The sequence below is a fragment of the Triturus cristatus genome, chromosome 4_2 (genome assembly GCF_964204655.1).
Source record: "Triturus cristatus chromosome 4_2, aTriCri1.1, whole genome shotgun sequence".
Classification (NCBI taxonomy): domain Eukaryota; kingdom Metazoa; phylum Chordata; class Amphibia; order Caudata; family Salamandridae; genus Triturus; species Triturus cristatus.
In genome coordinates this window covers 492316901-492329231 of record NC_140586.1, presented here as the reverse complement: position 1 = coordinate 492329231, position 12331 = coordinate 492316901, and the positions used below count along the sequence as shown (strand labels likewise).

The following is a 12331-nucleotide window of genomic DNA, read 5'->3' as shown; positions in this document are numbered from 1 at the left end:
CGTCTGCTGAAGAAAAAATATCTCTATACCAAAATAGTCAGTAAAAGGGCAGGAGTGTGGATTAACACATTTAAGGCACTGAAACTCTGTGAAGGAAACAAAGCAGGGAAATCTACTAGCCTCCTATCTTAAAAACAAGCAGTGTCAATTCACCATCTCTTCGATAAAAGATTCCTCTAACGTCATCCAAAATGGGCAAAATGAAATTCTGAATGCATTTAAATCTTTTTATGAAGATCTCTATAATAATAAACAAACTCTTGACTCCGAAAAATTTGCCAGATACCTTGAATCTCTAAAACTTCCCCGCTTATCTAAGGCAGACAGCGAGACTCTGGGCAAACCCATCACAGACAAAGATTTGCTTAACTCTATTAGGTCCTTGAAAAATAATAAAGCCCCAGGACCGGATGGATTTTCAGCATCTTTTTACAAAACTTTCTGCAACTCTCTCCAACCAACCCTGCTAAAGGTTTTTAATACTATGGCCCAGGGAGGTCGTATCCCCAATTCAATGAAGGAAGGCACTATCATTGTAATTCCCAAAGAAGGGAAAAATCCACTTTTGCCGAAAAACTACAGACCAATCTCATTGATTAATGTGGATTGTAAACTCTACACCAAAACTTTAGCAGAGAAATTAAATTCGGTCCTCCCTAATAATCAGTAACTCACAAGTTGGGTTTCTTAAAAATCGTTTGTCTAAAGACAACACCCGATTGCTATGCCACATTCGAGAACAGGCAAAGCAAAAACCTATCCCCTCGTGCGCCATTACCCTGGATGCGGAAAAGGCGTTTAATAGAGTCTCATGGTCATTCTTAAGACACTGAATGCTAACTTTCAATCTAGGCAGCTCGTTCGTCACCATGGTTATGGCAATGTACTCTGAACCAACGGCACGCATTGCAATAAATGGAACGTTGTCTGATACCTTTACACTTGAGCAAGGCACTAGACAAGGTTGCCCCTTCTCCCCTTCCCTTTTCCTCCTAGCCCTTGAACCCTTATTGCAAGATATTAAACTAAACCACACAATTAAGGGTGTGACCTTTAAGGACCTCCGGGTGAAACTAGCCGCTTACGCAGACGACATCCTTATAGTCACGGAGGATCCAGGATCCTCAGTCTCAGCCCTGATGCAAACCTTTGAAGTCTACTCATCCCACTCCGGTTACAAATTGAACAGAGATAAGTCGGAAGTCAAAGCCCTCAACATTTACTGCAGTAGAGAGATATTAGGAGATTCAGGCCTTGCCTGGCAGCCGCGTTTCATTAGATACCTAGGGATGGAATTTGGCAGCTCTATCCTGGAGTCTTTACAGCGCAATGAAACCACCACTCTGGAGAAAATCAAAAAGCATCTTGATACATGTTCCCCAAGGTTCATCACTTGGTGGGGGAGACTTGAGACCATCAAAATGATGATCACGCCAATCGTAAACTACCTAATAACCTTGCTCCCTCTTACACTGTCTGAGGAGTTCCATCGGAAGTTAGATATTCTCATATCCAAGTTCCTATGGCAGGGGAAAAAGGCCAGAATTAGCCTGAAAAAATGTAGACTGGACAAATCTATGGGGGGAGTGAATCTGGACGACTTCAAACTCTACCAATCCGCGTTCTTAGCAAAATAGGGCTTATATTGGTTTGCTGCTCCCGTGGGATATACTCCAGTCTGACTGGAGATTGAGAAGTCGTTGCTTAACAATTTGGCCCCAGCTGCTCTACTTACTTCCAAACTTACAAGTATCAGTTGCTCAAAATCTATATTTAAGAACACTAAACAAGCTCTTTTGAAATGAGATAAAAACCTAGATGTTAGTATAAGACACTCCCAGCTACAATCACTGTGGGACAATCCTGAAATTCAATATAGGGGGAGTACCATACACTATGATACATGGATAGATAAGGGTATCTCCTTTCCACAACAAATGATAGACCTAGAAGCACCCATCTCCTTTAAAAACTTGCAGACAAAATTCAATCTAGATCATAGGGAATTCTACAACTCCCTAAAAATTAAGACGGCAATCACGAAAGCTAATCTATCGCCTTCTTCCCCTTCCCTCCCACTTTGCATAGCTAAATTAAATAATCTAGGACTCATGTTTCCTGGATTTATAAATCACTTCGCCCTAAGCACTTAAGTCATCACCTCTATCCGTCCTCAGCGCGGAGATACCCCATCTGAGGTGATTCATGCGCTCTATAAATGACATAAATTAATAAGCACACAAACCTCAATAAAAAGCTCATCTCCTATTGGGAAACGCTATCCTCCTACCTGATCTCTGAAAAGGTCTGGTCTGGAACATGGTCCTCAGTTTCTAGAAATAAAATTTCTCCCTCCCTATCACAAACAAAATTTTGGCTCTTACACAAGGCATATTGGACACCAGCTCGCCTACACTTGCACAAGATTAGAGAGGATCCCAAGTGTTGGAACTGTAAGGAGGACACAGGAGACATAGCACACCTACTCTTCTACTGCAAATGCGTTAAGCATTTTTGGGAAAATATATTTGACTTTATCTTTAAACTTCTTTCTTGTTCCCCTAAAAGAGAATTCACCACATTGGTTTTTGCTCCCCTTACTATGGAGGATCTAAAGAAATTGATAGGGCCCTTTTATACCTTCTCCTGATAGCAGCAGTTAAAGTTATACTAAACAATTGGAAGGATACAAATAACGCGTCTTTTAAATGCTGGCTAAATTGGGTAACTCACCTTAGAGGGACTGACACAATTTCCCTCCAAAATTCACCTTCGAAACACCCCCTTAGACATATGTGGGATAGCCTTGACATATATTTTGAATCACACAAACCGCCGTGAAATATACCTTTACAATGTTGTAAATTTCAGTCTAATCGTGCTTGACCTGTATTGGCTCCCTAACTATTCTCTACTACAGGTAATCACCTACAATTTGTCACTGCAATGTACATGTAGATGCTGATTGTTTGTATTTGCTTTATGTCCTTTTGTTTTATCCCCTCTTTCTTGATTTAGCACACTCTGCATTATTGTATTGCATTTATTTTCTCTGTTTGATGATGTATTTCTGTACTCCTATGTTCAAGAAAGCAACCATAAAAACCTTTGAACATTAATGCGTTTGAGGAGTTGGTTTTATCTCACCTATAGACAATAATGAACAGGTTTTTCTGAATAGAGCACCATGGGCTTGGATGAAACTTGCATGAGTTTACAGTGATACAAAGGCACTAGTGGACAGAAATGCTGGAAAAATGCCTGAAAACACATTGCTTCCTAGACTCGTGAGTGCACCTCACCGAGGTCCTCTGATGGGACTTCAGGGTCATAGCAACAGTACCCAAATGTTTTGACTGTCTCCAGGGCTCAGATACACTGAATAAATATAACCTGGACACAGCCTCTGGGCAGGCAACAATCACAGACTTTGCAGACATGTCTAAATTGTAATGATCTTTTCTCAAGGATGGGACTAATCATTTTACACCACTCTTGCTTTCAGGGAGTTAGTGCACACTTCTAGTTCCTCTATCTTCCAGACAAAATCAGCTAATAGAGAGGCATCTACAATCCAGGCACTTGGGCTTCAACCAGAAGTCAGGAAGGGCACATCAGAGGGTTAAATGTTCTTATGAGTCCCTCACACACATGCTAGTCTAGCTGATAATACATCTCTAATACAGCAGAGGACACAGATTAAGGGAGAATATGGGAGAATATGTATTATTTAGCAGGAGTTGGTATGTGGGAGTGTCTGCTGGCTGAGAACTAATTGAGATAGCTAGTGGTATTATTAGCTCACATATTGTTCCATTTAGTGCATACCTGGGCAGGGATTGTTTCAATGAGGCTATGTTGGACTTGTCCCTCTCCGCAGGGCCAGATTTTACCTTCATCCTGCCTATTTTTCTGAAATAGTTTTTGTTGGAATTAGGACCGTGAGCACTTTACCATTTTTAACCAGTGCTAAAGTGCTTGTGCTCACTCCCTGAAACATGGTAATATTGGCTTACACCTGATTGGAATATTTATTTTACTTATAAGTCTCTGTTACAGTGGTATACCATATACCCAGGGCTTGTAAATTAACTGCTAATAATAGGCCTGTATTACTTATTGTGCCACCCACTTATGTAGCCCCTTGGAACATGTCCTGCCATTGCATCCTCCTAGCAGCTTTAAATGCCAGTTCAACTTGGCACAATAATCGCCTTGCCAAGGCTGAAACTCCCCTTTAGTTACATGTATGTCACCCCTAAGGGAGGCCCTAGGCAGCCCAAAGGGCAGGGTGTATTGTAATTAAAAGGTTGGACATGTATCCACTGATAACACTGAGTTGCCTTATTAGATATAATAGGTGTAAACTCTTGATTAGAGCAACACAGAAATTTATTTTTTGTTTGTGAACTATTGTAATTGTAAATCCTCATTAAAGGCAAATTAGGATTTGATATCTCAATTTTGAAAATAACACTCTAAAAAGTTGGCATTTTCCTGCCCTAACTATTTGATGCCTGAAGCCTGTTCCTGTATCACATGACAGGGTGTAGCTGATGCAGCTTGTTTATTCTTCCCAGATAGCCACACAGTAGAGTGATTAGGTTTGTCTGGCTGGGCCATTACTGACAGGATGGGGGCAGAGCTGCGTGTAGCCCCACTTGCAAATCAATAGGCTGTGCCCTGCCTTCACACAAAGGACTTCACACTATCTCATGGTCAGACTGGAGCCAGGGCAGAGAAGGCAAGAATATCCAAGCACTTCAAAGGAAACTCTCGAGAAATCTCTCCTATTTCAGAGAAGGTACCAGGTATAAAAATAGGACCCTTAAAGCCACTCTTCATTTCACTTTCTGGATCTGTTGAAGGACTCTCAGGACTGCAGGGATCTGTGGAAGGACTCTCAGGACTGCCTGCTGCAGTGTCCTGCTGTGTACTACAGAAACCTGCTTTGCTGTACCTGGAGGAAATACTTCTTGGTGGTGGTGTTAAAGGTGCCCAAAATGCTAAACTTCGGACTTAAAAAGTTTTGGACTAAAATTTGCATTGAGAACGGAAAGGAAAATTGGGCCTCCTTGTTTGTAGATCCTTCCAAGTTGTATTGCTAGCTGGCCTGACTTCCTTGCAGCTCCTGCTGCCAGCTGCGGTCGGTAGTAGGAGTTCCTGCAGGGCGGTGATGTCGGGAGGTGGGAGGGGCAGGGTGGGGGGTAGTAAACTATGGATTACGGAGGTTTACAGGTAAGTAAACATATACATTAATAAAACGAATTTCGTTGCGTGCACTGCATCGGATTTGGGGATGCAGTGCATGCAACGAAATTCGTTTTATTAATGTATATGTTTACTTACCTGTAAACCTCCATTATCCATAGTTTACTACCCCCCACCCTGCCCCTCCCCCTCCCGACATCACCGCCCTGCAGGAACTCCTACTACCGACCGCGGCTGCCTGCTGCATTCTTATCTAAATAAGTAAACCCTGTTCAGCAGTCCATTGGAGAAGGGGTATTGGCCTCATGGAGCCCTTGTCGGCTACATATTAGAGCTCTGTCCCTCTGGAGGTTTTCAACTTCCGAAAAAGAGATTAAGGCGTAATTACAAATACGGAGGTCCCAAGACCACCGTACCCGCAGTGGCAGTCCGACTGCCACCTCCTGGGTGCTCCGACCGCCCGATTATGAGGTTGACGGTCGTACGGCCACAAGCTCGATGCAAGACCGCCACCACTGCCAGGATCCTGGATCTCGACAGGGCGGTGTTGGGGAAAGCAGTGATCAATGGCAGCGGTGCTGTTGCCGACACCACTGTGCTCATCACTATATGCCTTTCCACTTACCTTTTCAGCATTTGGAATGCCACCGGCTTGGCAGATTTCTCTCGACTGCCGCAATGGTGGTCCAGCAGTTAGACCGCCAATATCGTAATCAGGCGCTTAGTCTGAGTGTAGAAATCTTCACAACAACTTCATCCAGCAGCTCCCCTAGCTACGATGCCTCCTCCTCAGACACCACCGGCAGTCTTAACCCACTGAACTTTACCTTCTTAGGAATTTTTCCACTAAGTTTCTTGTAAGTCCGAGGGTAAGAGCTGACCGGGCTCAATCCACTTTTTGTATCCGACCCACGCTCCATCCCGGTTGGCCTTAATTACCAACTTTGACCCTGTTGCGCGTGACTAGATATCTAAAGTTGCCGCTTGGATCTTTTAGGCATGAGCTTATACTTTGATCTTCAAAAATTCCTATCTCTGGTTCTACTGATTGTAGTTTTGTCATTTTTGAGTCAAATCATTTATTAAAACTCAAAGTCAGGTCACAGAATCATTTAGGGCCTCATTACGATGTTGGTTGTAAAATCTCCGACCGCTGGTCGGAGGCTTTCAAACTGAAGGTTTCAACTCTGACCATCATATTACAATGACTGGGGTCGGAGATTAAACTGGCCAGGGAATCCGACTTGTCGGTCAGTCAGAAGTGTCTCACAATCCCTAACGGATGGCGTTTCTGCCGTCAGGATTATGATGGCACTTTCCGAAAGTAGTTCCATGTCAGCCATTCCGACAATGAACTGCTGTCCGAAAGTGATTTTGGGGCACCTAGCTGGGCCCTCTTCTCCCCTAACCCTCCACTTGTGGCCCTGAGGGGCACTGATGGTTCCCCTCTTAACATCCCTGCACCGTGTGGCAGTCACGGTGAAGTGCCTGCCACACGGTGCAGAGATGTGCAAAAACTTCCATTTCTCAATGGGACCTTTTGCTGCGGGCGGGAAGTTTGCAATCGCACCATGTGCAGTCGCATCCTAATTGCAGTGTCAGAACTGCCGACCTGAGGTTGGTTGGTTCCACATCCGCAGCGATATCGGTCAGAGGCAACTCCAACCGACATCGTAATCAGGCCCTTAGTGCGTCCAAGGGTGTTTGCCAGAGATGTTTTCTGGCCCCAACACTTTTTTCTCTTTATTTGAACGATGTGGTCCAGTTTCTTGCTACAAAACCTGCAGATGCACCATTGTCGCATAAGGAGAAAATCCCCAAACTCCTATTTGCCAATGACACCCTTCTGGTGTCAAAAACCCCAGGTGGCTGGAAATTGTTATTGAATCAGTTTGAAGCTTTCTGTGTCATGCGGCGCCTTGAGGTAAATACTTCGAAAACCAAATATATGGCAATCAAGCCCCACAAAGCATATAGGGGTGACCTACTTTGGGCGGGGTTTCCTTTGAGAGGTTTGCCACATTCCAGTATTTGGGCATTATGGTGTCGTAAAGGATGTCCTGGAAACCCCACAAAACCAAGATGTCCCTCAAACGTAGACATACAGTTGGGGTACTTCTTAAAGAACATCAGTCCTCATCCAGTAAACTTGTTGCCCCAGACCTCCAAATGTTTGATCTTAATGCATTGGGAGGTGCACTCTATGGGGCGGAACTATGGGGCTTAGAGAAATGTGATGAGCTTGTAAGTATAAGTTCATGAGGAATCTGGTGCATATTCCTCCTAGTACCCTGTTACTTCCCTTGAAGCTGGATATAGGTAGGAGATCAAATGGAGATAAGTCTAGACTGCACCCTCTGTTGTATCGGAAGCAAATTAGTACTATACCTGAATTATCTTCCTATGCCCTGGCACTTCAAGAGGTTGTTACTCTTGATAAATCAAAAAAACCTGCATGGCTTTGAAGCGTAAAATCTTTGCTGCAATGATGCTTATTTTTATGTACTCTACATTTTGTATCTGTATTTATTTGGTTGCTACAACTTTTGATGGCATTTGGTTGCCGACATAAAGTTACTACTAAAAAAAAAAACCTTACTTAATTTTTTTTATATTAGTGTGCAATTTGTCTTGTGTTGTGTATTCACTTCATTACTGTTTGTGTGCTGTATAAATATTACACAAGTTAAGCCTTACTGCTTTTGTGGCAAGCTACCAGAGGGTTAAGCACAGGTTAATATAGTGACTATTGTGGTTCACCCTGACAGAGGTTGTGGCTGTTGCTTGAGCAGGATTAACACCCCACTCAACCAACAACCCAATTTCTCCCAGCTAAATAAGTAATATGTTAACCTTCCATAAAGGTACCATTTAGAGGCAGGATCCAACCAAATTCATTGACGATTAACAAGTTCCTTAATGAGCTAGCCCTATCTTAATTTTTCTATGTGGAATATGCCACAAGGGGTATGTTTAAATGTACGTTTAGTAACTAATTAGCAGCTTATTAGATAAAATATCTCTAGAAACTAGTGTAATGTGGTGGAAGAACCAATACAGCTGCGTAATATGGGGTCTTTCTGCACAATACTGTGCTTTTGATTTGTCAACATGCATAGAAACACTGCACATTTATTAAAAATGAAAACCCTTAAATCAATTTTTGCCTGACTACTATTGGACCTCAGCTGTTAATGGTGTGTCTGCATGTGGCTGTAGTGGTATTGTCTATTAAACAGAAACACCTGGGGCTAGGCAGACTACAGGTTCTTCAGACTCAGTGGAAGTCAAATTAAGGCTCTGAGGAAGCATGATCTATAAAAATAATAGATGCATTTGTATCTTCCATAAATATACTCAACTTTGTACACAGGAGTTATTGACGCTGTTGGACTGTTTTGTGGTAAAATTCTGATTTTGTGTTTGTATGCTCATCCCTGTCTCTGTTGCTTCTTCTGCCTGTTGTTTACTTTTAAACATGTTTATTAGTATTATGTGTAGTGTCTTCCCCAGCAATATATATCTAGCAAATAATAAAATAAAAGTTTTTCTAGGAGATGTTCTTCTGAATACTGGATTTGATTATTTTTCATCAATTTTAAAGGCCGCTTTCTTTATGGATGTTGTTACCGGCTTGCACATTTGTTAGGCTCAGACTCCAATGTCTAAAACTTACATTGGTTGAACAACAATAGCTGAGAATGATACTGTGCCCACACCGAGAATAAGCATAGAAAGAAAATAATGATATTTCGAAAATCATTGATCTAAAAACTGATTCCAGGAACATTGTGACACCTTGTATTGCACTAATTATAGATAGTTCAGAAGACCAAGAATAGCCACAGGTGTGGTAAGGTTTGGAGACTGTCAACATTTTTGTCAAAGTTATATTGTTCCACTTGTATATTTATTGTGATTGACTAGAAAATGATTGATTGGTTGATAGTTTCCTGGAAAAGGATCTTAGTGAGGATCTTAATAAGCACTAGTAACTGAAACATCTAAATATATAGGCATTGTCCAAATGCTGCCACTGGTAATTGATGCAATAAAATTAAAGTTATTGTTAATTGATGCAGGAAGTTGTGATAAACAAAAATGCAATGCTCACCAATATAATTTTTCTTTCCCTTTCTTTTCACTTTTCATCTCTCTTTTGTAATATTTCAAATCCTTTATGGTTGTACTCAATCATTTTAACTGCATGCAATTCATCATCCCTTTGTTTATAGTAGGTAGGCAATGCACACACTCAAGATAGAAACATAGAGAAACTTATGCATTTGCAAGTCTTATACTGAAATGTAGAGTAGTATCGACACATGCTAGGTGTATTTCTATAAGTGCAGAACATTGAACCTAATTATGATGCTCCTACATTAGGAGAAAGAAGCCTGTGATTCTTTAAAAGCTAAAGCTGAAAAAAATGATTTGAGTGGATTCTGTGACCTTGCATGCTCTGGTGCAAAAAAGACTTACGGGGTCATTTACAGTTTGGCGGACTGTCTGCCAGCTCACTATGTCGGTGGAGGACAATCTTAATATGCTGTAATTTGAGCTCCTTGTTTAGTTAGTGGGAACTCTGGGCCTGATTCACAAAGGTAATCTGAGACGAAAGTCTAACTTCACAACTTTCGGTATTCACAGAGGGCATGTAAAAGTAGTAAAGTTATACTGTTTGTTTCAGTTATACTTAAGACAAATACTTACGTTGAACTGAGACAAAAGTCTAACTTTACTACTTGTAAATGCCCTATGTGAATACCGAAGTCATAAATTTAGACTTTCATCTCAGTTTACCTTTGTGAATCGGTGCTTGGTGTGGCAGATGTGGTGAAAGCTACAGCAACTAATTGCAGAAACTTTTATTACCTAAGCAATAGCCCATTGGCCCCATTTACCCACCCGCATATACAAGTGATCCATTTTTTAGATATAGAAGAACATCAGTCATCAGCAGCATCTTGCATACCTTCTGTTGCGTAAGCGCTCAACCTTGTCCACTCCAGACTTTGAGTCCTCTTTTCATGACTATCATAACCTTAGTTTTAATTAAATATTAGCTCCCCATTGCTAAGGAGAAGTTACTCTTGCAATTTTTGTTATTTTTATCACCAACAGTTATTATTTGTTGTGTCATGGTCTCAATTCTTAGTAAAGCTATGACATAATTTATAACCCAGTGACTCAGTGGGCCCGATTCACAAAAGTAATCTGAGACAAAATCCTAACAAAGGGCATTTAGGAGTAGTAAAGTTAGGAATCCTAACTTTACTACTCCTAAATGCCCTTTGTGAATACCAAAAGTCGTACAGTGTAAACTTAAGACCAAACTTAAGTTCAACTAAGACAAAATCCTAACTTTACGACTTTGGTATTAACGAAGGGCATTTAGGAGTAGTAGAGTTAGAATTCTTTTTTGCTGCCCAGTACTTTCCTGCTAAATATGGTGCACCCGAGCAGTAAAATTCAGTGATTGTCATCCTGCCCCATCACTGTGCCTGAACAGTACTGAGGTAAACAGAAAGCAGAGTTTCTGATGACAGAGACAGTTAAGACAGTTAAGACTCCTCCATTGGAACCCCAGTGGTTCCCTCACCTCTAAAAAGGAGGGGACATCCTTAAATTCAGTAAGGTGGGAACTTCCAGTCTGTCAAAATCTAAGGGCCTGATTACGAGTTCAGTGGTCCATCGGACTGCCAAACCTGTGATGGTGGTCCACCCGCCGTATTATGAATACAGCAGTGGAACTGCCACAAGCCTGTGGAACCCCTAGGGATCATGGACATAGTGGCATGGCGGTTAGAGGCTCTAATATGCTGGCAGTGCTGCTGAGGATGCCAAAAGAAAGCCCACCAGACCACGAGATTACTCGTAATCTGGTAGGGAGCCAGCGGGTGAGTTTGGCGGTCCTGGAGTGGGGCACTGGCATAGCGCCCTGCTCCAGGACCGCCAAACTTATAATCAGCTTTCTTCTTTTTCTGCAGGTTTAAAAATAAAAGGCTTTATATAAAAGTCTACATTGTGAAATGCATATCAGAATTGTGGGTGACTATCACAAGGTGGGCCAATCTGCAATTATCTAGTGCATCCCTTTGAAGTGAATCTCTGTTATTTCAGCAGAGGTGGAATACCCCATGTTCACTTAATTGTATATCGCCTGGATGTCCCTTACCCACCCACCCAGCTCTACAACTATATGCACATCCAACTTATATTCACATTTACTTTGGACGGCTACTGGAAAAATATAAGTTTACTCCTAGGAATGTAAGAAAGTGCAAAAATATTTGTCACTTTTTTTTGTACAATAGGTAAAATCCAAATGAACCCGCCGCAGCCTTTATTCACCGAGGCTGACATGCACACCATCACTGAAGGTTTCAGTAGAATAGCCACTGGAGGCTCTTTCGTTGTGTCTCAACTTCCATCTGGACCCCAGTTAGACGCTTTTCCACCTTGCCGAATTGTTGACTTTCAAGTGGAAACAGACGATGTCAATATTTTTTTTTCATGGACTTCACCAGGCGACAATTATGACCAAGGCCAAGGTAAGCTGTTCTTTTTCACAAATACATTTTAGTTTATGGATCTTTTTCAAATACAAGATCAAACACATAATGTGTAACGGAAGCTTTCAACTGTAAATAGTAGTTTGATTGTATTAAAAAGTATCAAATGCTCATCCACACAGTGATAAATCAACTGTGGCTTTTTTGCATCGCTATAGCCCTGTCGTCTTCTGACATGTGAGAAATCCTGTAGACTACATTAAACATGCATCTGCAATGCAATAGGTCTTGCATTTACGCGAGTGTGAGCTATTGGCATTGTAAACGACAATGCCTTTTATTTATGTTTTGGTTTTTAAAACATAAATAAAAGGCATTTTCATTTACAATGCCAATAGCTTAAACTCTAGCAAGTGCGAGGCCTATTGGATTCTAAATGCTTGAAGGCATCACTGAGTTGCCCCTTCTGTCTTCTATGGCCCCTCAAGAGCTCCCTGTTGCCTATGAGTTAAACGAGCCGGTGGTCACAACTGCACATGAGAGACCCTCCTGCCCTCCTGCAGTAAGAGAAACTCATTAATGAAAATAGTGCTTACAGACTAAAG

At 41.7% G+C, this 12331-nt stretch overlaps 1 protein-coding gene across 2 annotated transcripts in view; it reads left to right on the top strand.

Annotated features, from left to right (window-relative positions):
* The window catches only part of LOC146834595 (calcium-activated chloride channel regulator 1-like), a 328733-nt gene that overhangs the window by 271664 nt on the left and 44738 nt on the right, over window positions 1–12331 (top strand). For both annotated transcript variants that reach the window (XM_085602048.1, XM_085602049.1), the window contains one exon: window positions 11529–11765. In XM_085602048.1, the coding sequence (XP_085458174.1) occupies window positions 11529–11765 (237 nt within the window). The remainder of the gene's footprint in view (window positions 1–11528; window positions 11766–12331) is intronic.